This window comes from Rana temporaria, chromosome 2 (genome assembly GCF_905171775.1).
Source record: "Rana temporaria chromosome 2, aRanTem1.1, whole genome shotgun sequence".
Lineage (NCBI taxonomy): Eukaryota > Metazoa > Chordata > Amphibia > Anura > Ranidae > Rana > Rana temporaria.
The window spans coordinates 56,061,394-56,088,145 of record NC_053490.1 but is presented as its reverse complement, the minus strand read 5'-3'; the positions used below and the strand labels follow the sequence as shown (position 1 = coordinate 56,088,145).

The 26,752-nt window shown below is 44.3% G+C and overlaps 1 protein-coding gene across 1 annotated transcript in view; it reads left to right on the top strand.

Annotated features, from left to right (window-relative positions):
* Positions 1 to 22,427, top strand: part of TMEM123 (transmembrane protein 123) — an 87,496-nt gene extending 65,069 nt beyond the window's left edge. The window contains exons 3-5 of the mRNA XM_040340211.1: positions 7,565 to 7,684; positions 11,872 to 12,019; positions 20,060 to 22,427. Of these exons, the coding sequence (XP_040196145.1) occupies positions 7,565 to 7,684; positions 11,872 to 12,019; positions 20,060 to 20,084 (293 nt within the window). The 3' untranslated portion in view covers positions 20,085 to 22,427. The remainder of the gene's footprint in view (positions 1 to 7,564; positions 7,685 to 11,871; positions 12,020 to 20,059) is intronic.
* Positions 22,428 to 26,752: the final 4,325 nt, after the last annotated feature.

Genomic DNA, 26,752 nt, shown 5'->3' with positions numbered 1-26,752 from the left:
TGGATGCGACCGTCGGAAGCCTCTCGGAAGACTGTCAATCAAGAAGGAACACCCATTCCCGCAGCCCATACCCGGAAGCGACGGAGAAGATGCATCTCGTAAACAGGTAAGTACGGATCATTTTTTAAAACAATTAGCCGATTCCCCTAGACCAAACGAGCATGAATCTAAGGGGAAAATGTGCTCTCTGAGGGTGAACCTCCGCTTTAATATAGGCTTACCTGTAGGTTAAAGTGGGTTGTAAAGGGTTTACAACCACTTTTAAGCTTTGACAAAAAAAAAAATTAAAACCTGATTTGGCTACCTCGCAGAGCTGCACCAGATTTTGCGCACTCCAGTTTCATTAAAGCCACCTCTGTGTTTCCTGCTCTATGCATTTACAAAATCGCCTTACAAAGCATTGGCCGACCATAAAATGTAACTGGTTGTCACAGATCTCCAGTTCTAGCTGATTTTCCCAGAGAAGTGATAAGATGAGTAAATCTGTTTAGTGTCTGCTGTGCAAACATACCATCTCTTGTGAAGTAATTGTGTATTTTTGGTGGCGAGGTAATTTTCCTTTAGCGGTACGCCAAACAGAAAATCTAGGTTGTTGAAGCTGAAAATTCAGGATGTGCTACTGACCTAGCCGATATTTATTATATATATATATATATATATATTAATATAATAAATATATATATATATATATATATATATATATATATATATATATATATATATATATATATATATATATATATATATATATATATATATATATATATATATATATATATTCGTATTTATAGGCGTATAACACGCACCCTAACTTTAAGGTGGAAGTTTCAGGAAAAACACTTTCCACAGCCCCCTGCGTATAACACGCAGGCACCGTTTACCCTCTATTTTCAGGGTAAAAAAGTGAGTGTTATACGCCAATAAATACAGTATGTAAAATATTTATTTGTATTCAAATTTTTAATTTATCATGAATTTTAAATGAATATGAATTAATTGGCACCTTTTCGCCGATAGGCTACTTTCACGCTCAGCATTTTTTTGAAGCGCATTTTGCGTTAAAGTGCAGGAAAAGCTCAAAAATTCCTTTTAAATTCTGTGTATATCTTCACACTGGTCTGCTGCACTTTTTTCTTCCACTTAACAATTATGTGCCACTTTGTGTTGGTCTATCACATAAAATTAATTTACGTTTTCGGTTGTAACATGACAAAATTTGGAAAATTTCAAGGGGTATGAATACTTTTTCAAGGCACTGTATGTGAACCCAACCTGAATGTGGATTGCATATGAAAAAATTTAAGGACTTATAATGTTGACTATGTATGTCCACGTCTATTTAACCACTTGCCGCCCGCCAATGACATATTGACGTCGGCAAAGTGGTTGTAGAATCCTGACTGGACATCATATGACGTCCTCAGGATTCTGAGCTGCTGCGTGCCCCCGGGGGCGCGCATCGCGGCGATCGTGGTTGCAGGGTGTCAGTCTGACACCCCACAACACCGATCTCAGTAGAGAGTCTCTCACGGAGACTCTTTACCACGTGATTAGCAGTGTCCAATCACGGCTGATCACAATGTAAATAGGAAAAGCCGGTGATCGGCTTTTCCTCACTCGCGTCTGTCAGACGCGAGTAGAGGAGAGCCGATCGGCTGCTTCTGTGACACGGGGGGGGGGGGGGGGTTTGTGCTAATCGATTATCAGCACAGCCCCCGAGGATGCCCACTGGACCACCAGGGATGGCCATATAGACCACCAGGGATAAAAAGGATACCACCCTAGACCACCAGGAATGAAGAGGACACAAAAAATGGATGCCAATCAGTGCCCACAATGGGCATCACTGATTGGCAGGCATTGTTTGGCATCCATTAGTACAACACATACAATAGTGCCCATCCATGCCGCCTGTCCGTGCCGCCTATCCAAGCCCATCCGTGCCGCCTATCCAAGCCCATCCATGCCGCCCATCTGTGCCGCCTATCAGTGCCCATCAGTGCCGCATATTAGTGCCCATCAGTGAAGTAGAAAACGTACTTATTTACAATGTTTTATAACAGAAACAAAAAAAAACTTTTTTCGGTCACTTTTTTTTTTTGTTTTTGCAGAAAATAAATATCCCAGAGGTGATCAAATACCACCAAAAGAAAGCTCTATTTGTGGGTACAAAATGATAAAAATTTAGTTTGGGTACAGTGTAGCATGACCGCGCAATTGTCATTCAAAGTGCAACAGCACTGAAAGCTAAAAATTGGTCTGGGGGGGGAGGGTGTATAAGTGCCCAGTATGGAAGTGGTTAATATAGCTCTGTGTCAACAATGTTAGCTTCTCAATAAACGTTTGTACGGTCATTGACACAAGCATTACTGATCCCTATGCCCATGTGAAGGTCTTCAGCTGCCCGCGATGTACAGGCATTCTGTTGTAATCAATGAGAGGCGGCCAGCTGCACGGCCCTCCACATCCATGCGGGTCCAATGCACAGATCAGGACACAGACCTATCATTGATTTCAACAGGTTGCCTGCATGACCACCTGTGCATCTCAGGAGGGTTAGGACTGCCCTTCACGTGGACAGAAGGATCGGCCCATGTAAATGAAAATGTTAAAGGGGTTGTAAAGGTTCGTTTTTTTTATTTTCTAAATAGGTTCCTTTAAGCTAGTGCATTGTTGGTTCACTTACCTTTTTCCTTCAATTTCCCTTCTAAATGTTTTTTTTTCTTTTGTCTGAATTTCTCACTTCCTGTTTCTCCTCAGTAAGCTTGCCCCCATCATCCGACTGGGGGTTAGTCAGCCTGAACAGCTTACTGAGGAGGGTATATACAAATTATGTCGGCGCTCAGAAAATTTAAATTCAGAGAATCAAGACTGGGTTTAAAATAATACATAAAACTAACAAAATAAACTAGTCCATGGATTAAATTTGATGGAAGTGTCCATGAAATAGGCAGTCTTTTGTGAATGATGTTGTGACACATCTAAGAGGTGATGTATATGAGCAGTGAGGGCAAACTTTCCAAGAGAACGAAGCCAGCTCTGGTAAAAAGACAAAAAACAACAAAGAGAAAGCGCCTTTGAGTGCAAGTGTTTAATAAGTATAGCAACATGTAATGCCACACTTACATCTAAGTAATGGATGACAAGCGCCCGGGAGATGGGAAGCCTCCTGAGTCTATTGCGCAGCGGATCCCGGTGGCAAGGGCAGTCTAAGCCACTGGGTGACTAGGCAGAGCGGCCGCAGTATCTGATGGAAAAGGCCCGACAGTCGATCTCGGTATGCGGGACAGAATGGCAGAGCTCCGGCTTCCTCGCAGTAGGGAGCTCCTCGGTATGCGGGACAGAATGGCGGAGCTCCCTACTGCGAGGAAGCCGGAGCTCTGCCATTCTGTCCCTCATACCGAGATCGACTGTCGGGCCCTTTCCATCAGATACTGCGGCCGCTCTGCCTAGTCACCCAGTGGCTTAGACTGCCCTTGCCACCGGGATCCGCTGCACGATAGACTCAGGAGGCTTCCCATCTCCCGGGCGCTTGTCACCCATTACTTAGATGTAAGTGTGGCATTACATGTTGCTATACTCGGGGCTCGACAAATCCCGGTCGCCATGGCGACTAGAAATAGGGTCCTGGCGACTTGGCTTTTGTGAGCTGGCTCCATCTGGTGGTGAGCTGTTGGTATTACAAGTTATTACCACCAGATGTGTGAGCTGGCGCCATCTGGTGGTGGCAGTTTGTATTACAAGTTAAGCATTACAAGTTAAACAGCCGTTCTAATGTAATTTTTCACTATTTTCACTGCCATCGTCTTCCCTCCAATTAGAACCCCCAAACATTTATATATATTTTTTATCCTAACACCCTAGAGAATAAAATGGCGATCGTTGCAATACTTTCTGTCACGCCGTATTTGCGCAGCGGTCTTACAAGCGCACTTTTTGGGGAAAAAATTACACTTTTTTTAATTAAAAAAATAAGACAACAGTAAAGTTATCCCCATTTTTTTTAATATTATGAAAGATAATGTTACGCCGAGTAAATTGATACCCAACATGTCACGCTTCAAAATTACGTCCGCTCGTGGAATGGCGACAAACTTTTACCCTTTAAAATCTCCATAGGCAACGTTTAAAAAATTCTACAGGTTGCATGTTTTGAGTTACAGAGGAGGTCTAGGGCTAGAATTATTGCTCTCGCTCTACCAATCGCGGCGATACCTCACATGTGTGGTTTGAACACCGTTAACATATGCGGGCGCTGCTCACGTTTGTGTTCGCTTCTGTGCGCAAGCTCGTCGGGACGGGGCGCGTTTTCTGACTCCTAACTTTTTTTAGCTGGCTCCTAGATTCCAAGCAAATTTGTCAACCCCTGGCTATACTTATTAAACACTTGCATTTAGAGGCGCTTTTCTCTTTGTTTTTACTGAGGAACAGGAAGTGAGAAATTCAGACAAAGAAAACAAAGGGAAAAAACATTTAGAAGGGAAATGGAAGGAAAAGGTAAGAACCAACAATGCACTAGCTTAAAGGAACCTATTTTAGAAAATAAAAAACAAACCTTTACAACCCCTTTAAGTTTTTTTTGGAACAAAATGAGTTGACTTAATGATGAGAGAGAATGTTCTGACAAATAATATTTTAGACAATTGGATTCACCCGTTGCCACAGATCTGCAGAACCCAACTGGTGAAAGATCTGCTAGGTTCCAATGCTGGCCTTTTATCAGGCCATTCATTGCCAGCTATTTTTTTGGTTTGTTCATCTGATGCCATTTCATCCAGTGACTTGTCCTATCGTTCTGTCTGTCTATGTCTGTATGTCTCTCTTTACCCTGGCAGACCTCTCTTCTCAACCAGCTTTGTTTGTGTCTTTCTCTTCTGGATCAGATCCCGTTCAACCAGTCCCAATCCTTTTCCTGGTCATTCTCTTATATAGTGATACATTCATGTTTACACCAAACAGATTATCCATCTGATCGGCATTTATTGTCTGTGTCAGTTTGCTCCGGAATGGGAAGAGAACCTCGGCTGAATTCAGCACCAGCCGGTTCTTAGATGTATAAAAACATCGGCCTTGAGTAACATGTTTTTTTTTTTTTATCCTTTGCTTTAGTTACATTACTGACCTTGTGACAAGTTTATGTTTGTAGGACTGTTTATGAAGATAGATAGTTGGAGTAAAAGGCCATATTTTATTTTACTGCTAGAATTGTGCCAAGGGTCATGGAGGACTGGAATAAACAAGCTGGGGTGACACGCTGTTCTCATACAGTGCTGTATACTGGGCAGTAATATGGATGGGGTTCACTTATTTATTTTTAGTGTAGTTTGAATTTCATGGCCATATGAATAGTTAAAGCCCAACTCCAGGAATTGGAAAAAATCGACCTTGACAGCGGGGCTCTCTGCCCACCACCCGCCTCCTGCGTGGCAATGGTTAAATGCCAGTTATGTTTGGGGGCAATGAAATGGAGGAATACCCAATACCTTGCCCCAGCCGGGTCCCTCCAGCGATGCATTTCTCAACCGGGGCGTCTTCTGGACTCATCAGGGGTGCCACACTGCGTTACATATATTTTAGTGTCCTGCATTTCCATGGTGCAGAGGGCTTGACAGGTGGATGAGGACTCTGATTGACAGGTGGATGAGGACTCTGATTGACAGGTGGATGAGGACTCTGATTGACAGGTGGATGAGGACTCTGATTGACAGGTGGATGAGGACTCTGATTGACAGGTGGATGAGGACTCTGATTGACAGGTGGATGAGGACTCTGATTGACAGGTGGATGAGGACTCTGATTGACAGGTGGATGAGGACTCTGATTGACAGGTGGATGAGGACTCTGATTGACAGGTGGATGAGGACTCTGATTGACAGGTGGATGAGGACTCTGATTGACAGGTGGATGAGGACTCTGATTGACAGGTGGATGAGGACTCTGATTGACAGGTGGATGAGGCAGAATGCTAGAAATTGTCTGATCTTTTCCACAATAATTGTAGGTGGCCAAGTGACCCCTGTCTTCCATATTTATGTTGCATTGTTTGTCTCTGTATTGTGGGCAAAATGTTAACCTTTGACGCTTGGCAAATGATGACCTGCAGCCTGTTATCTGTGTTTTGTGCATGCTTCATAAAGGATTTCACACTGTTAATAGAAAGGTAAGTGCTGACACAACCAACCCCAATTCCTTCTGGTTCATTCATTTCATCATCAGGGGTTTTCCACATTTGAAAGGACATTTGAGGAATTCTGGGGCTTTCATTGCTAAAAAAAAAAAAACAATTTGGTTGGAAATTCAGATGGCCCAGAAGGAAGCGTGTGAGAGCCTGTATGGCACACTTTAAAATACACAAAAAAGTCTCAAAATTGCCTACATATTCTACACTTAAATGTGAATGAGGCTAAAGCAGTGTTTCTCAACCAGAGACTGAGGGCTCTGGGGTGAAGGGGACGGACTTGGGGCTCTGGGGTGAAGGGGAGGGACTTGGGGTGAAGGGGAGGGACTTGGGGCTCTGGGGTGAAGGGGAGGGACTTGGGGCTCTGGGGTGAAGGGGAGGGACTTGGGGCTCTGGGGTGAAGGGGAGGGACTTGGGGCTCTGGGGTGAAGGGGAGGGACTTGGGGCTCTGGGGTGAAGGGGAGGGGCTCTGGGGTGAAGGGGAGGGGCTCTGGGGTGAAGGGGGGGCTCTGGGGTGAAGGGGGGGCTCTGGGGTGAAGGAGGGGCTCTGGGGTGAAGGAGGGGCTCTGGGGTGAAGGGGGAGGGGCTCTGGGGTGAAGGGGGGAGGGGCTCTGGGGTGAAGGGGGGAGGGGCTCTGGGGTGAAGGGGGGAGGGGCTCGGGGGTGAAGGGGGGAGGGGCTCGGGGGTGAAGGGGGGAGGGGCTCGGGGGTGAAGGGGGGAGGGGCTCGGGGGTGAAGGGGGGAGGGACTTGGGGTGAAGGGGGGAGGGACTTGGGGTGAAGGGGGGAGGGGCTCTGGGGTGAAGGGGGGAGGGGCTCTGGGGTGAAGGGGGGAGGGACTTGGGTGAAGGGGAGGGGCTCTGGGGTTTAAGGGACCTTACTTAATAGAAAGTTATCAGCTCACAAGGTTTCTTGAAGGATCAGCACTTTTTTTTTTCTTATCAAACGGATAAACAGTTTTTACTATTATATTTAACAGACCCAAGTGGAGAAGATAAGAGCATTTCATTGTTGGGTTTTAATAGACTTCAGCTTTTCATAAATTGCATTCCAATTATACAGGTGAGAGGCACTAGAAGTGGATTTGTAGTAGGTCCCACCATACGTGGCACCTCTACTAAACTGTGAGGCAGAGTGTGCCCAGCACTTTAAGGTCAGGCTAGGGTGGGCTCAACAGCTGTTCTGTCTGCCAACATAATGGCTCCATTTACTAAGAGACCATCATACATGGCAATCGACTGACCTCAGAAAAGTGCACAGGGCCAAAATGACCCAACAACCTGAACTGTGAAGAAAATGAAGACTACACAGCACTGTTCTAGGCGGAAGATATTATAAAGTCGATTTATTTTTATAGATATTTTGATGTCTTTCATATTTATTCTCAGGTCCACCCCCACCAACACCAAGTACCGCCACTTCTACGACTGTGACTAGTAAAGGAACGCTGAAACCCACAGCAACATCTCCAACCCAAGGATCTTCCACCACCGTCAGCCCTGTGACCAGTATGTATTGTGGTAGAAATACTTACTGCAATGTTCTAATGACAGAAGATAGCCAGAGAGATTATTGGTAATGGGGGGGGAAAAGGACCCCAACCCCCTCCGTTCTCAGGTCTTCTTCAGACCTGCTGTTGGGAGGTGTTAAACACTTCAGAGGCAGTGGATGGGGGTGTTTACAGGTTGTGATGCTTTGCGGAAGCAGCAAAAATCAAGCGAATGGAAATGCGCCACAAATGCTCTGCAATGGCATAACGTTGGTGTGGAATTTACCGTATACAGTCGAGTATAAGGGGAAATTTTTCAGCACATTTTTTTTTGTGTGCTGAAAATGCCCCCTCGGCTTATACTCGAGTCACCTTTTTGCACCTGATCTCCCAGACTTTGGGGACCCGGTACCGGCCAGCCGTAGGTCCCCCGGATCCCACTCTTCCTCTGCAAGTGTGCAAAGTTTGTTGTCCAGGGGACCTACGGCCGGGGAGCACCGCTTTTATTTTTTTAAAGCCGGGTACCCCTTCCATGGACTCCCATGTTAAATGGTAATTTCTCTGGTGACTTTGGGGACCCAGTGCCGGTCGTAGGTCCCCTGCACCCGGAACTTGGCACGCATGTAGCCCCATTTCTCCTCTACAAGTGTGCAAAGGTTGTTGTCTGGGGGACCTATGGCTGGGGAGCACCGATTTTTCAAAGCCGGGCACCCCTTACTTAGACTCCCATGTTTAAACATCAGTCTAGGCATGGGCACAGTGAGGCATGCAGATGGACACCCTAGGCTTATACTCGAGTCAATACGTTTTCCCAGGTTTTTGTGGTAAAATTTGGTGCCTCGGCTTATACTCGAGTATATACAGTATTTGGTTAAAATAAGTGGTAAGGAGGCATCATATTGCCTCCTCGCTGCATGTTAAGCGCCTCTGAAAAACTATCCAAGCACAGATTGTTTTTCAGAGGCACAGCAGTTTAAACGCAAGTCTAAACTTAGTCTTGGGCCTCCTGTACACGGACGTAATCATTTGATGTTGCACTCCCAGCATGAAGACTCGGCTGTCACCGATAAGTCTCCAATTAAGGCTGCATTTACATGTAAACGTTTTGAATCGCGCTGAGGTGTGGATGAAATCGCAGAACGCACATTTGAGATGCCATTCATTTGAATGGCACCTAAAATCACGGTGCAGTTCTGCCACAAATTGTGTGTACTAAATCGTGTGGCAATCCGCATCGCGTAAAGCATGTTGCCCAAATGTAGCTCCTAAAATTTTTTGGGCGATAAGCATCGCGCAATGCGGTTTGCTGTGATTGCTTTTATCGTGCGACAATCGTGGCAGAACCGAACCGCAAATTTAGGTGCCATTCGAATGAATGGCAACTCAAATGTGCGTTCTGCGATTTTTGTTATTCACACTTCAGCACTTTGAAATCACAGGCAGTATCGCAGCAAATCTGCCCGCAATTCAAAAAGCTGAGGTGCGAATGCGGTCTTGCAATCAGAAACCAGGAAAATCTCGCTCCCTTATCACCAGTCACAATGATGAGTTTTTATTGCTGTCTGTTCCCATTAAGGAGATTCACCCTCTCTATTGGTCCTGTTTATCATTATCATTGAAAGTTGTCCCCAGAAAAGTAATAAAAGGAAAGCTTCCACTAGGGACATTCGTTCTGGTGGCCTGCGGGTCCACAAGGGATTACCTTAATTTTTTAGGGATTTCTGCTCTTCCCGTTTTGCTATGGGACAGGAAATTAAGGTAAATCTCTGCAATGTGGCACAGATGGCATACAAATAAATCAAAAGGGTTTATAATCCTATACATTTATAAGTTTTATAACCTTATAATTATAACCCTTTACTCTATCCAAAATTAGAAAAAAGGTTTTTCCTTTACAGTGGGTATAGAAAAGATTTGCCCCCTTTAAAAATATTCAAATTTTATTTGCTTTGCAGCCTGAAATGAAGACAGACACGGTTTTTGTTTTATCCAGCTTTATTTACTCAGTGCAACTTATAACATCCAAGTGAAAGGTATAACACCAACCTGTCAGAATTGTATTTATTTATTTTTTATTTATTTAAAAAACAGAATCCCTCAGTTGGAAAAAAGAATCACACTCCTCCTAAAAATGATTGGAAACTCAAAGTAGAAAATTTGGACCACCCGAGGAGACCATAAATTGTTGCCAATGTTTGCACAATTTCACCAGCCGCCACTGCAGCTGGATAAAACAAAAACAGTGTCTGTCTCTCCATTTCAGGCTGCAAAGCAACACATTTAAAGGGGGTGATTGTTTTCTATGCCCACTGTAGGTCTACTTTTATTTTTGAATATGAAAGAGAGAAGCTGATTACTATGCACAGCTGCTGCAGATTCTGTCTGCTCCAGTTTTTATATATTCCCCTCATTGTTGTGTGTGTTTTTTTTCCCACCATCTAGAGAAGTCTGTGGGGGGAAAAAACATTACAGGTGAAACTCGAAAAATTTGAATATCGTCCAATGGTTAATTTATTTCACTAATGCAACTTAAAAGGTGAAACTAATATATGAGATAGACTCATTACATGCAAAGCAAGATAGTTCAAGCCGTGATTTGTCATAATTGTAGTGATTATGGATTACAGCTCAGGAAATCCCTAAATCCACAATCTCAGAAAATTGGAATGTTGTGAAAAGGTGCAATATTCTAGGCTCAAAGTTTCCCACTCTAATCGGCTAATTAAGCCATAACACCTGCAAAGGGTTCCTGAGCCTTTAAATGGTCTCTCAGTCTGGTTCAGTAGGAATCACAATCATGGGAAAGACTGCTGACCTGACAGTTGTGCAGAAAACCATCATTGGCACCCTCCATAAGGAGGGAAAGCCTCAAAAGGTAATTGCAATAGAAGTTGGATGTTCCCAAAGTGCTGTATCAAAGCACATTAATCAAAAGTTATGTGGAAGGGAAAAGTGTGGAAGAAAAAGGTGCACAAGCGGCAGGGATGACCGCAGCCTGGAGAGGATTGTCAGGAAAAGAACATTCAAAGGTGGGGACTTTCACAAGGACTGGAGTCAGTGCATCAAGAGACACCACACACAGACGGATCCTGTACATGGGCTTCAAATGTTGTATTCCTCTTGTCAAGCCACTCCTGAACAACAAACAACGTCAGAAATGTCTTACCCGGGCTAAAGAAAAACACACCTGCTCTGTTGCTCAGTGGTCCAAAGTCCTCTTTTCTGATGAGAGCAAATTGTGCATCTCATTTGGAAACCAAGGACCCAGAGTATGGAGGAGGAATGGAGAGGCACACACTGCAAGATGCTTGAAGTCCAGTGTGAAGTTCCCACAGTCTGTGATGATTTGGGGAGCCATGTCATCTGCTGGTGTTGGTCCACTGTGCTTCATTAAATCCGGGGTCACCGCAGCCGTCTACCAGGAGATTTTGGAGCACTTCATGCTTCCTTCCGCTGACAAGCTCTATGGGGATACGGACTTCATTTTCTAGCAGGACTTGGAACCTGCCCCACACTGCCAAAAGCACCAAAACCTGGTTTAATGACCGTGGGATTACTGTGCTTGATTGGCCAGCAAACTCGCCTGACCTGAACCCCATAGAGACTCTATGGGGCATTGCCAGGAGAAAGATGAGAGACATGAGACCGAACAATGCAGAAGAGCTGAAGGTCGCTATTGAAGCATCCTGGTCTTCCATAACACCACAGCAGTGCCACAGGCTGATGGCTTCCATTCCACGCGGCATTGAGGCAGTAATTGCTGCACAAGGGGCCCAAACCAAGTACTGAGTACATATGCATGCTTCTACTTTTCAGAGGTCTGATATTGTTCTATGTACAATCCTTGTTTTATTGATTGCATGTAATATTCTAATTTCCTGAGATTGTGGATTTGGGGTTTTCATGAGCTGTAAGCCATAATAATCACAATTCAAGCCGTGATTTGTCATATCTTGCTTTGCATGTAATGAGTCTCATATATTCGTTTCACCTTTTAAGTTGCATTAGTGAAATAAATGAACTTGCACAATATTCAAATTTTTCGAGTTCCACCCGTATATTGTAAACTGCTCACATCAGGGACTGATGTGAATGTACTATATATGTAAAGCAATGTGTACATTGTTTGGTGCTATACAAGTACCTGAAATAAAGGTTTGGTACGGGGAATAAATATACACTACATGTGATGTGTTTTGTACACAGGTACTATATCCTCAGGAACACAGAAGATATCAGGATTTGACTTGGGTAGTTTTATTGGTGGTATTGTGTTGACGCTGAGCATCCTGGCAATAGCGTACTTTGGGTGCCGTTTTTATAACTCCAGGAGGGGAGTCCGCTACCGCACAATGTAAGTAGAAGCTTCATTATTTTAATTGTGTAACGCTCTGTTTGCAATGATCTTCCCTTCTTCCTTTCTTTCCGTTGGTTTTGCACAGAGCAGCCCTGATCCTCCTCTTCTTGGGTCCCTCTTTGCTGCTCCTGGCCCCTCCCTCCTATCGAGTGCCCCCGCAGTCAGCAGCTTCCTATGGGGGCACTGGAACAGTCACAGCTCCGTGTCCATTCAGACACAGAGCACCAGCCCTGCCCTCTTTCTCCTCTGACTATGACGGCCGCTGGAGCCAATGTGACTGCTGCATCTCGGCCAATCAGGGGGACCGGACAGCTTGGCCATCACTGGAGAGAGAAGGAGCTTGGGTAAATAAGGGGGGTGGGGTGCTGGGGATGCTGCTACACACAAGGTTTTTTATCTTAAAGGGGTTGTAAAGGTTTGTTGTTTATTTTCTAAATAGGTTCCTTAAAACTAGTGCATTGTTGGATCACTTACCTTTTCCTTCCATTTCCCTTCTAATGGTTTTTTTTCTTTGTCTGAATTTCTCACTTCCTGTTCCTCCTCAGTAAGCTTGCCCCCATCATCTGGCTGGGGGTTAGTCAGCCAGAACAGCTTACTGAGGAGGAACAGGAAGTGAGAAATTCAGACAAAGGAAAAAAAACCATTTAGAAGGGAAATGGAAGGAAAAGGTAAGTGAACCAACAATGCACTAGCTTAAAGGAACCTATTTAGAAAATAAACAAACCTTTACAACCCCTTTAATGCATAGAAAGTATTAGGATAAAAAAAACACCTGCCTTTACAACTTCTTTAAGCAAAGAAAATCCGGGCAAAGTCAGAATGTCTTATCTTTCTACTTCATGTCAGTATAAAAAGCAGAGCTCCGCTAAAAGTTTGCACCCTCCACTGCCACATTTGGCACTTTTTGGAGGGGAGCGGATACCTGTCAAAACCAGGTACCCGCTACAACTTCTGGCACAACGATCTCTGCGATCTACGGAATTTCCAGGCCCTCCTCCTTCCTTAGCTTGTCTGTGAAAGCTCCAAGTGGAAAACTCTGTGTAAGCTCCATGTCTGTGTCAGAGCCTACATAGGGCTAAGGACGTCGCCCTCCTACTCCCAGGCTGTGGTCTGACCCTGCATAGTTGGAGGAAGGGGAGGAGGTAACATGGCGCCCCATAGCTGCAAGTTTTGGGTATCTCTATAGGCTCCAGTTGATTAATAGACTTGGAGAAAACTGTAAAAGAGGACAGGGCCAAGCACAGACTTCGATTATCTAGTTTTGTTTGCATTTGTGTGCCTCCAATTTTAGGGCTCTCAGGTCGTTGAAGAAAATAAAGGCGTTTATGTGTGGACACTGCTTGGAGCATTCAATGAATTGCTAATGTCCATTTACAATTGATATGAGTGCAAGACCTCTTAAATGGCTCATGCAAAGTAGGGAAAATTGCAGAAATTGGGCATTTCTGAATGTAACCTCCTGTATTTATAAATAATTTGCAGAGCTATTTTTCCTGTGAAACTGCATGTACATTTGTTCTGTGAAAATGCGGTCAAAGGGCATTTTTTTTTCTGCCCAAGTAGGCCAGGGGTCTGTAACTGGCAGCCCTCCAGCTGTTGCGAAACTACAAGTCCCATGTTGCATTGCAGGGATGACAGTTACAAGCGTGACAATGACTTCCATAGGCAGAGGCATGATGGGACCTTTTTCACAACAGCTGGAGAGCCGCCAGTTTCAGACCCCTGAAGTTGCTCTTCTTCAAAAATAATAGATCAGTAAGGAAAATGCCAAATTATGGTCACTAGATGGAGCTGATGAACATAGGAACCTATGTTCATCTCCATCTAGTGGCCACAATGCAGTAGTTTTCTGATTCACTAATCTATATGAAGGATAGGGTTCAGCCTGGAGAAAAGATAGCCTAATATGCTAATAACATTTGTTTTAGCAAAGAATAAATGTACGTGCAAAATAACAGGATGAATAACTTTGTGTTCAGATTAGGTATCTGGTTACTGCAAAGTAGTTGGCGTGTGATTTACATCTGCTCTTAGGGTTAAAAATGTCACACAGCAACTTTAATCTTTGGGTTACTTTAAAGACTGTGGGCCAGATCCACAAATATCGGGCGTAACTTAACTTTTCCCATTTAAGTTACACTGCCGCAAATTGTCCAAGTTAGTGCCCGATCCACAAAGCACTTACCTGGAAATTTGCAGCGGTGTAACTTAAATCTGTCGGGCGCAAGGCGGGCCAAATAGAATGGGGCGAGTCCCATTTAAATTAGGCGCGCTCCAGCGGGTAAATTACCCGACGTGCATTGTGCTAACTGACGTTGCACCGAAGTCATTTGCTTAGACGGTAATGTAAATGGCGTCCAGCGCCATTCACGGACGTCTTACGCAAATGACGTTGATGTTTACATTTCGACGCGGGAACGACAGCCATACTTAACATGGCTTAGGAGAACTAGGGCTCAGCCCTAGTTTTACGAGGCGTAACCCGACGGAAACTACGTAGATTTAGATCGACGGGCCATTCGGGGATCGCCGTAAATCTTCATTTGCATATTCTACGCCGGCCGCAATGGCCTCGCCACCTAGCGGCCGGCCTAGAATTGCATCCTTAAGATCCGACAGTGTAATTCAATTACACCTGTCGGATCTTAAGGATGCAATGCGTAACTTATTCTATGAATCAGTCGCATAGTTAGAAACCGAGATACGCCGTCGTATCTCGTTTGTGGATCTGGCCCCAAGTTAGTTTTTGGAGCATGTTACATCTGTGTTTAGGGTGTGACATGGGTTCCCCCCAGATGAGCACCCTTGTAGTTCTTTGGCACTTCCTCCGGCATTTTAAAGAAGTATAGCCAAAGCTTTTTTGGCTGTATTTCTGCTATGGCTCATAGAAGTGTATGCTGCATCTATCTAGGTCCTAGGTGGGTACAATTGATTTGTTTTTGTTTTTCAATTCTTGAGCTTGTCTTTTAAAAAAAGAATAGAGGAGTAATAAATATACCTCATTATGGCCACCAGATGGAGCTGATGAACATTGGATTTAATTTCCTGCGTTAATCAGCTCTATTTAGTAGCCATAATGTGGTAGTCGCCTGATTCATGAAGAATAACATTCAACCTGGAGATAAAATGGCCTAATAACATTTATTTTAGCACAGAATAAATGTACATGCAATGTAACGGGACATATAACTTTTATGTATTTAGCCTATGTTCAGATTACTGTAAAGTAGCTGGTGTGTTGTATACATCTGCTGGGTTTAAAAATTGAGATCCATATCACAGAACAACTTAAACTTCATTTGGCGATTTTAAAGGCTAAGTTTACTTTTGGAGCATGTTACACCCCTGTTTAGGTTCCAGCACCTTCCCCCTGATGAGCGCCTTTGTAGTCCATTGACACTTCCTCCAGCTTTCAAACAGAAAGCCCGTCTAGAGGTACAGGCAAGAAAGCTGGATGACGTGTCTGCCGGATCCTATCTGTGCACCCGTGATTTATTGATCCAGGGGTATAATGCTTTGCAGGCTCCTGGGGGGGAAATAATAAATTAGTCTTTTGTTTTACTGCAATAAAAGTGCATTTTTTATATATTTTTTTCTCCTAAAGGTGAGCGTTTTTTTTTCTTTTTTTAAGTCGTGGAATTTCATAAAATTTCCATTTCATATGTGAAGGATATTCAGCCAATTGAAAAGCCAAGAGACTTGGTTCATTGGTCATTCTGAAAAACATAAAGATTACCACAATTCTTGGAGTTTTACAGATTCAAGGAGCGAGTGGCCTCACACTACATTGCACTTGTATTATTCTTTGATTTGATGTATGTAGTACTGCTTTCTTTCCACTAGATGGCATGTTTGTTTTGTAACTGGCAGTGGAATTTCTGTGCATAATCTGCATTGAATATTGGAGGCAATAATAAAAACACTGTCCGAATTGTAACCCTTCCTTGCTCTATTAAAAATGTGTTTTTGTTCTTGTTGGATTGATTTAACATTACATAACAGGAACTGAGGTTAATCTTCCCTAATAAGGACGCAGGCAGCAATAAAAACCTAACCAGGGTTTAACCCTATTTAAAAAATTAAATACGATTGGCTGGAGTTGATATTTAAACTTGAATACGTGGAGTATAGCCACTTGGGTTATGTAAACCTGAACAATGGACTTCTCTGCTTTGCTTCCCTCTGTTATACCAGGGGTGTCCAATCGTCATAAATAAAAGGGCAGTGTACTGTTCTTCAGACCTTAAGGCGGCTACATAGCACCTGTGGTTAGTAGGAGAAGAAATGGTGTCCCCGTCATTGGTGTCGGTGGGAGGAATGGTGCCCCCGTCATTGGTGTCGGTGGGAGGAATGGTGCCCCCGTCATTGGTGTCGGTGGGAGGAATGGTGCCCCCGTCATTGGTGTCGGTGGGAGGAATGGTGCCCCCGTCATTGGTGTCGGTGGGAGGAATGGTGCCCCCGTCATTGGTGTCGGTGGGAGGAATGGTGTCCCCGTCATTGGTGTCGATGGGAGGGAGAGTGCCCCCGTCATTGGTGTCAGGAGGAATGGTGTCCCTGTCATTGGTGTCGGTGGGAGGGAGAGTGCCCCCGTCATTGGTGTCGATGGGAGGAATGGTGCCCCCGTCATTGGTGTCGATGGGAGGAATGGTGCCCCCGTCATTGGTGTCGATGGGAGGAATGGTGCCCCCGTCATTGGTGTCGATGGGAGGAATGGTGCCCCCGTCATTGGTGTCGATGGGAGGAATGGTGCCCCCGTCATTGGTGTCGATGGGAGGAATGGTGCCCCCGTCATTGGTGTCGGTGGGAGGGAGAGTGCCCCCGTCATTGGTGTCGGTGGGAGGGAGAGTGCCCCCGTCATTGGTGTCGGTGGGAGGGAGAGTGCCCCCGTCATTGGTGTCGGTGGGAGGGAGGGTGCCCCCGTCATTGGTGTCGGTGGGAGGGAGGGTGCCCCCGTCATTGGTGTCGGTGGGAGGGAGGGTGCCCCCGTCATTGGTGTCGGTGGGAGGGAGGGTGCCCCCGTCATTGGTGTCGGTGGGAGGGAGGGTGCCCCCGTCATTGGTGTCGATGGGAGGGAGGGTGCCCCCGTCATTGGTGTCGATGGGAGGAAAAGTGCCCCCGTCATTGGTGTCGATGGGAGGAAAAGTGCCCCCGTCATTGGTGTCGATGGGAGAAAAAGTGCCCCCGTCATTGGTGTCGGTGGCAGGAAGAGTACCCCAAGGGCCAGATAAAGGCAAGCAAAGGGCCAGAGTTTGCAGATCGCTCTGTTGCATGTACCATCAAAAGTGTTTTGTTATAGGAAGTCCAAATAATACCTGTTAATCCAGCCAATAATGCAGTGTTGTCCTGTGCTCTGTGTAGTGTAATCAGCCCTGCCCAGCTCTGTGAAATACACAGCACCTCCCCCTTTGTTATGGTAAATGAGGCAAGGGGTAGGCGTTTTGTAGTCCTAACACATTTCATGTCCTTGGGTGACAATGCTGCAACTCCATAGATACAGTACAGGAAGCTTGTCACCCTAGGATAAGAAGGGTGTTATTGACGGAATCACCAGATGGAAAAAATCTACCTTATCTAAGGACTGGTAAGCTGAAATGTATTGCATTTTTGTTTTTTGGGTTTGGATATTCTTTAACTTTCCAGACATTCTCACTGTGCATCGAACAAAGTGTCACTACAAGACTTTAGTAGATGAAAAACAATATTGAGGCCAATGTAGGACACCAGTTAGAAAGGAAGAAAAATATTGATGGTGAGCGAAAAATGTGCAAAAAAAATATTTAAAATAAACTTCTCCATTGTACTCGATGGCCTGGACATAGAAGGGGTGTAAAAAAAAAAAACCTCTCCATTGTAGGTACAGTGAGGGATGAAAGTATTTGATCCCCTGCTGATTTTGTATGTTTGCCCACTGAAAAAAATAATCGGTCTATACTGTCATTTTAATGGTAATTTATTTTAACAGTGAGAGACAGAATAACAAAAATATCCAGAAAAGCGCATTTCAAAAAAGTTATAAATTGATTTGCATTTTAATGGGTATTTGACCCTTTCACAAAACATGACTTTGTGGCAAAACTGGCAATCACAGAGATCAGACGTTTCTTGTAGTTGGCCACCAGGTTTGCACACATCTCAGGAGGGATTTTGTCCCACTCCTTTTTTTTAGATCCTCTCCAAGTCATTAAGGCTTTGAGGCTGACATTTAGTAACACGAACCTTCAGCTCCCTCCACATATTTTCTATGGGATTAAGGTCTGGAGACCGACTAGATCAGTCCATGACCTTAATGTGCTTCTTCTTAAACCACTCCATTTGTTACCTTGGCCATGTGTTTTGGGTCATTGCCATACTGGTATACCCATCCATTTTCAGTGCCCTGGTGGAGGGAAGGAGGTTCTCATCCAAGATTTGATGGTACATGGCCCCGTCCATCATCCCTTTGATGCAGTGAAGCTGTCCTGTCCCCTTAGCAGAAAAACACCCCCAAGCATAATGTTTCCACCTCCATGTTTGATGGTGGGGATGGGGGTTCTTTGGGTCATAGGCAGCATTCCTCCTCCTCCAAACACAGCGGGTCGAGTTGATGCCAAAGAGCTCGAATTTGGTCTCGTCTGACCACAACACTTTCACCCAGTTCTCCTCTCATTCGTTCAAATGTTCATTACCCTGTTTCCCCAAAAATAAGACCTACCCTGAAAATAAGACCTAGCGTTATTTTCCAGGAGGGCTGCAATATAAGCCCTACCCTGAAAATAAGCCCTAGTTAAAAATGCTTGTAAAATCTTATAATCTACTATATTACAGTAGTTTATAATGTGCAATGTGTGTGTTTCTGTAATATAATTGGGGGAAGAGAGCTCTGGCGGGTAACAGAAGTGCAGAGCGGCACTATAACAAAGGTATTTGACACAATTATATTACAGAAACGCACACATTGTACATTATATACTACTGTAATAGAGTGGATTATAGGATCGTACAAGCATTTTAACTCAGTTTACACTGGGGATTCCTGGCAGGGAGGGAGAGGGGGAGAGAAGACAGCACATTACATGGTAAGACCTACCCCGAAAATAAGCCCTACTGTGTCTTTTGTTGGCATAATTAATATAAGACCCGGGCTTATTTTCGGGGAAACACGGTAGCAAACTTCAGACGGGTCTGTATATGTGCTTTCTTGAGCTGGGGCACTTTGTGGGTGCTGCAGGATTTCGGTTCTTCACAGTGTAGTGTGTTACCAATTGTTTTTTTGGTAACTATGGTATCGGCTGCCTTGAGATCATTGACAAGATTTTCCCGTGTAGTTTTGGGCCGATTCCTCACCGTTCTCATGATCATTGAAATTCCACAAGGTGAGATCTTGCATGGAGACCGAGGGAGAGTGACAGTTATTTTGTGTTTCCTCCATTTACAAATAATCTCACCAACTGTTGTCACCCTCTCACCAAGCTGCTTGGCTGATGGCCTTGTAGCCCATTCCAGCCTTTTTGTAGGTCTGCAATCTTGTCCCCGACATCTTTGGTCTTGGCCATGGTGGATAGATTGGAATCAAATTGCTTCTGCGGACAGGTGTTTTTTATACAGGTAACAATCTGAGATTAAGAGTGCTCCCTTTAAGAGTGCTCCTAATCTCAGCTCGTTGCATGTATGGAAAACACCCGGGAGCCAAAAATCTTGCTGATTAATGGGGGATCAAATACTTATTTCACTCACTGTATGCCTTGTGTGTAGGTAAAACTGACCATACACTTAACACATGGCTCTTTTCATGCTATTCAGTGCAGATGGATAGCTGTTTTTTCTGAAAGCCATCATTGGCTGAGCTTTATAGATAGAGCAGTAATACAAGTTTTGAGCTATGAATAAGCGCTGAAGCACAGTGCGAAACGCGTTAGCCTTTTCCTGATTGTTTTCTGTGGCGTGTGATGTTCTGTGACCAGTTTTAATAAAAAGGAGTGCGGCTATCCCAGCTTCTTCTTTTGTAATACAAGTTTTAGTTGGCCTTTCCTGTTGTAACGCTTGTTCTCTCTATTGCAGCGATGAGCACGAAGCGATCATCTAACTTGGCGGGCGGAGCGCTGTGCAATAATCTTTCTATGGAATCTGCTTGCTTCTTTGGAAAGTGATGTTATGCAAACATAAGCTTGAAAAGAATTGGATCGGATGTTTTTTTTATTATTATTGTACAGCAGCATAATACAGAGGAGTTCTTGTTTTTCTCAAGATCTTTTTGCAAATCATACATTTTTCTTTTTTCTAAAGCTGTTCTGTAGAACAGCAAATATTCCACCTCCTTCCTCCTATTCTCCACAGAACCAGGGAATAAGAAGATTATTGTACTCGTTGTTCTTCCTGGAACATTGGAACACCAGCTGAATCTAGTTCTCTTAAAACCAGCAAATGATCTGATTGGACTGAACCACTAAATAAGGCTGGAAACATTTGTAAGTCGTGAAGGTCAAGTAACTGTAATTGGCTATAGTAAAACTGCAAGTCCCACCATACTTGGTCTCTCTGGGCATGCTGGGATTGGAGGTTCATCACCGCTAGGTAGAGTTCTCAAGGATGGGCAGTAGGAGAAGAAGGGAGAATCTGCAGAAGTGCCCAGGCCTTTGCCCATGATACTGTAATAGGTCTAACCTGCTGAATGTGGCTTGATGCACCTGATCCATGGTCATAGACAATTGGGTCATCTGGCTTTCCTTAAAGTGTTTGCCGCCAACCATTCTTTTGGTTTTAGAGTCATTCATATCGCAGTTGGGTTTGATGGATGTTGTGACAAAGATGTGTGCCTTGTTTATTCTGCATAAAGTTATAACCTAGCTGATATTTATTGCACAGGTAGGGTATCCGAAGCTTCTCTTTGGTTTTCCAAATATAGGTTTTATTTTGGTAAATGTATGAAGAAGACGTATCGGAATACTACTATCCCCAGCCTGACCTTGGTCTTTAGGCGTTGTCCTGCCCACCTACTGTGATGAGTTGGTTGTTGGAGAGCCTTCAGCCTTATGACCAGAGCCTGAGGGACATTCAGTCTGCCTACTGACTCGAGAGCGAGCAGAGCAACTCCATGACCTCTAAGCTGACCACATAAGAATACGCCAGCACAGCTTCAGAAATCATTTCTGGGGAAGAATTCATATACCAGGAAGGCCATTGGAAATCTTTCTGGTCATACGTTAGATAGGGCATGCACCTTATGTTGTGGTTCTGCACTACAGCTCCATAATGGAGAGTATTCTTAAAATGGCTCAGGACAAATGCGTCTCCTCAAATGCTACTTATCTTGCTGGCTGTCAGTACTTACCTAGAACAAGTATAGATTTAAAGGCGAACTCCACCATTTAGACCTTATTACAAAAATAGCATAGTTAAAAACTATGTCCTTCCGTTTTGTCCTTCCGTGGGTTCTCTTCTCACAGTTGGTGCCAGCCCCTCTAAGAGCATGTGTCATTCCATGGAACAATCACAATAGCGAAATTAGGGGGAACACACCACATGGATCTACCACCTCTGCTGGTAAGCTAAATTGTAGTCTACGAGTAAGCCCAGTCAGGGTGAACCATGTCAGAGGCATGGCCAAGATGCAGGGACTGTAACTGAAGCCTCTGTTACCAGCGCAAGTGGTCTGCACCCCCAAATTTTACTGTTGTGGACCATGTTATACCCATTCCTTGGATGTAAGTGGACACCACTACCCTCCCCCTTCTCTAGGAACATTGGGGGGGGGGGGTGGAGTTCCTCTCCCCAGCAGCAGATGTCACTTTTTTAAATTTTGCACGGTTTTGTGCGTGGCGCCACTCTCACAGGCTCGTACACACGATCAGTTTTCCTGACGGGAAAACTGTGAGGAGAGCTTTTGGCCGGGAATCCCGGCCATGAGTATGCTTCTCGCAGTGTTTCCGACGGGAAAACTGCCAAAAAAATGCCAGTTCTCTTTCTTTTCCCACCGGGAAATCCGGCAGATTTTTGTCTGGTGTTTTTTGGCAGTTTTCCTATGGGAAAAATTGTGATGGAGCATACACATCACCGCGATTTACGGCCAAAGCTCCATTGCAGTTTTCCTGTCGGGAAAACCAGCCGTGTGTAGGGGAAAGACTGAACCGAGCAGGATGTCTGACAGGAACTTTTCCTGTTGGAAATCCCATACGTGTGTACGAGGCATCACAGCCACGTGATTCATTCACAGAGGTATGTAAATGAATGAACTCCAAGTCCCCTCTGCCACTGCGATGCTCAGTGGAACACAAGTGCAGTGATTTCCGCATTCAAATTCCTTTTGACACTTCCTCCAACTCCGTAACTGAAAGTCAGTACAAGGAGTTAGAAGAAGTCTGCAGGAGGCTCTGCTTTGCATTTGTGATCTACTGCTGGTTCATTTGCAGAAAAATAATAAATGCCCCCCCCTTTTTTTTTTTCTTTTGCACAAGGTGTACTTTTTTTTTATTTATTTTTTTTTTTATTTTTTTTAGATTTTCTATGGCTTTCATTTGCTGCCTGTTCTAGGTTTGTGATTTTATAAGTACTACAGCCAACACTGAACAAGCATTTAGCATTTTCTGAAGGAAGTCCCTTTGGTGGCCCAAATATTCAACTAATGATAGGCTTATTTTAAGCTGCCACAAGCACCCCTGTGTCTGTCTCAGTTATGAGAGTTGTCTTATTTTATTACACTGATCAAGTACGTTCCTTTGCGACTCTTCATGTGTGAGATGTAAAGATATCACACTTTGACCTGGCTCTGTTCATTGGATTTGGGGCCCCTATAGACAAGCCTCATGTTTTATGCCTGCCTGTTGCAGAAGAGTGATGGATCGGCCCCTAAGGATCAAGTTTAGGAGCATTCTGGGGGGGGAAAGGAGGGAGTTATTCACTTCTTACATATACCAATTTAAAATACGTGCAAACAAGCTCTTTAACGATATTGTTTTTGCTTTTTTTACCACTTTATTGCACTATAAGTTGTAATTAATGTAAAAGAATTGTGCTTTTTGCAGTTTAATCAGTTTGCAGTGTGCTTTATATCCAGGGCTTGTCTCTTCATACGGTTCCTACTTCCAATGAATCTCCCAAAACCACTTACACGGTAATACACACAGATTCTTTCTCTGCACTTCTGTTCCATTTGATTTAAATGCTTCTCCTCCCAGGGTGAATGAGTGTTGGCTCTACACAAAACAGCGTATACAAGTGCCACGCAGAATCAAGTAAAGCCGGCGTCCTAACTATTCATCCCCCAGAGCCTTCTCAGCAGAATTTACTGGAACACCAACGGAGCTTCGTATACGTGGTACAAATGTCAATCAAATGGACCCCGAGCCCAGAGCAAGTCATTGTACATATTATTACTAAACACGTCGGTGTAGCACCCAACACTTAGGCCAAAGCTTGCTCGCCAAATATACAATCCGCAGCAACGCAATCGATTTGCTAAGAGGATCACGTTTTTTGCACTGCATAAATGAGTGCCTTTAGAGGATGTCCACTATTTTTGTATCCTTCTTCTTCTTCTTCTTTTTTTTTTATTTTTTTTTTTTTATTAAAGCTTCCCACAAATGTTTTTCAAAAAGTTTTAAAATTATTAGTGGGGGAAAAAAGCATTTATAAGAAAACGCCACACAATAGTAATTTTTGACTAAACTATTTTCCTATGTGATCAGTTCTAAGATCATAAAGACTGGTATCCATTGGTAATGCTAGCCATGCACACCGAGAATTCTCTCCTATTGGAATCTTCCCTACTGGCTGTTTTATTCAGACACATACAGTGCCCGTGGCTGTCTGAAAACCTGAACAGTGACCACATCTGATTGGATGCAGTCCCTGTTCAGCTGACAATTTTCTACCCGACGACTCCTATTTTTCTATCCGTTTTATCAAGCCAATGGTTCAAAATTCCTCTAATTCTTAAATTTGGCTTAATGTGGGATTAAACACTGAATTTTATCACTTACCTCGTGTGCTGCTTCATCTTCTTTAAAATTTCGCATATCATCTTAGGGCGGGTTCACACCACATAAACGCAACTCAAAATCCATTCTGGATGCGTCTCTGCCTGCACGTTTTTGGCACGTTTTGATGTGTGTTTTATGCGTTTCGGTAAACATTCCAGATGCTTTTTGTTCGTTTTTACTTTTCGTTTGTCACTACTGGGGTCCAGTAGGTTTTCAATGCATTGTGGTGCTTTTTTGATGTGTTTTACCATGTTCCAGTACAGTCTAGTGCAGGGAAAATGCAGTTCTATTTTTTTTTTTGCTGGCAATTGAAAGTCCTGGAACTGACTGCACTGGTGTGAACGATGCCATTGAAAACCATATATCCTACTTTTACTTTTCATGTGTTTTCGATGCAGGAAAAAAATGCACTGGACTGCATGTGGTGTGAACTGGCCCTTAAAGCAGTAGTAAAGTCCACTAACTTTTTTGTTTTTCTTTTCATGGCCCCTACAGGTATATGCCATAATGTGCTAGTATACCCTGCCTGTTGGCACATTATGGCAGACTTCCCTGTCAAAGAAGTCCTCCTGTGTGATTGATCCGGCAGGTCCTGCCGTGGCTCTCAGCCAACTGTCCCTGCGCTGTGTGTGTGGAAGTCGCATCACCATGGCACAGATCAGGGGCTATAAATGTACACTGAGCTTTGCATGGGCAAGTCAGCTTACATTACAGCTGACAGGCAGGAGAACGTTTTTATGATGCAAGGGACTGACGGGGTCTCTTCTGTCATAAATCCTGCCTGTCTTTACTACTTTTAAACCCTTCCAGGCTGCTCTCTGCCAACTGTCCCTGCGCTGTGTATGTCATGCAAAGCCCCAAAGCTGGGGCTGGCAAGCTATGCCCCGCACTCCACCCACAAGTTAATTGTTTTATCAGCAGCTCGATAATGTTTAGTTCCTTGTGGTCAGCTCCATTGTGTGATCTTCCCGACAGGAAGTTTGGGGAAGCGGTGCTGAAAGAACAGGACACAGCCGCTGTGGTACATGTAAACTGTGAGTGGTCGGGCACAAATATAAATAGCTTATTGCGGAATGTTTACTGAGTTTTTTTTTGTTTTTTTTTTCAGGATGAACTAATGAAAAAAAAATCTGAGCACTTGTGCTCTGTCCTAGCTGCTGCTGCTTGAATGCGCTTGTTATTGTGTCTTTCTTGAATATCACACTTGGCAGCAAATCCAATTGTGTGGCAATTGTGTTTTTTGCATAACTTCAACATGAGATGGGTGAGAATGCTGTTGGGGGGAGTAGGATATCTCTCAAATGTTTTTGCACCTGTTGGTGAGACGAGGATATCTGAGAGCTCATACTTGGAGATAGATTACAGGTACATTCAGAGGGGGATTTCCAGGCTGACGTGACATTTTACACTCAGACAGCTACTAGTGACAGCAGATGGGGCCCCTCGGTTTTTCTGTATAGAGGGCCAGGAAGCAGGCACGTTTATCTAGTTTTGGAGAAAGATTGGATTTATCACTACCCAAGGCTCTGTCCCTGTGCTCACATGTAACGTTGAGGGGTGGTAAAAGCGCAGTACCATGCAATTCGGTGCAGTGCGTTTTTGAAAAGTACTGCATGCAAATGAATGGGCCGAAAATCGCACCGCACTGAATTGCCTAGGAATCGTGCACTGTGCGATTCAGTTGTGACCAGGCCCTAAGGGCAGACCTGGCTTTGCAATTATACTTTGCAGTTACTGTAATGCACCATCTGCGGTGTATTGTGTTCCATTCATTGATTGACGCCCCAACACACTTTGCAAGCGCACCTCAACCTACATTTGTGTTTTATTACATCAAAGTGCACCGGAGAACCGCCTCTGCATTGTGGTGCACTGCTTTTGGGGGGAATAAGGGTGCATGTCCAATTTTTTTTAGCGTGGTGTTTAAAAACAATTTTAAAATATACGGGCTTCCTTAACATAACGCACTGCAACACCCTAGAAAGGGGCCTTAAATGTTCAGCACAAAGCAAGTTTACAGTTTTAATACATAGAAAGTGAAGATTTCCATTTAAAGTGATCAGCAACTTGGCAACACATGTGGAACACTTGATTTTAAACTGACCCTTGATCTCTTGGGCTTGTACACGTACACGTGGCCTATTATGACTGCCGGCCACGGGAAAACGCAAACCGTAACAAAATTGTGTTGCGATTTTGCTCAGTTTTGCGTCCAGGGGTCAAAACGTTTCTATCCTGAATGCAATTTTTCCATGTTCAGGAGAGGGAGGTTGAAGCTCCCCTTATCACAGCAGCTCCTAGTTGCCCTGCTGCATTGTGAACACAGGAGTTGCCCACTTGGCACGGGCACTGTTTAGAGTGCACACTCTGATTGGATGAGGTGGGATGGTGGCGTGCCGATCTCCACCTTGCCTGATCAGAGAACGCCTTGCATTTATTGAGAAAATGCAAAGCATTCTGTAAATGGTGCCAAGCAAGCAAGCAACCTCCTGTGTTTAAAATTATGCAAGGCTGCAAACACCTTGGCATCAGACCCAGGACCAAGTGGAGATCACTGGAGTAGTGGGGACAACTACCATGTTTCCAGCTTCCAGGGGGATGCCATAGGTATGGTATATACACGGTTATATTGGTCCATACCCCAAATATCCATACCTGGAAGCCATTGCCCGGTAGCCCTTGCACAAGCAATCTGCTTGGTGGGTGCAGCTGCTCTTTTTCCTTGCTAATTTATGTATCTCTCCTTTACACTGCCCCATGCCAAAGTAAAGCAACA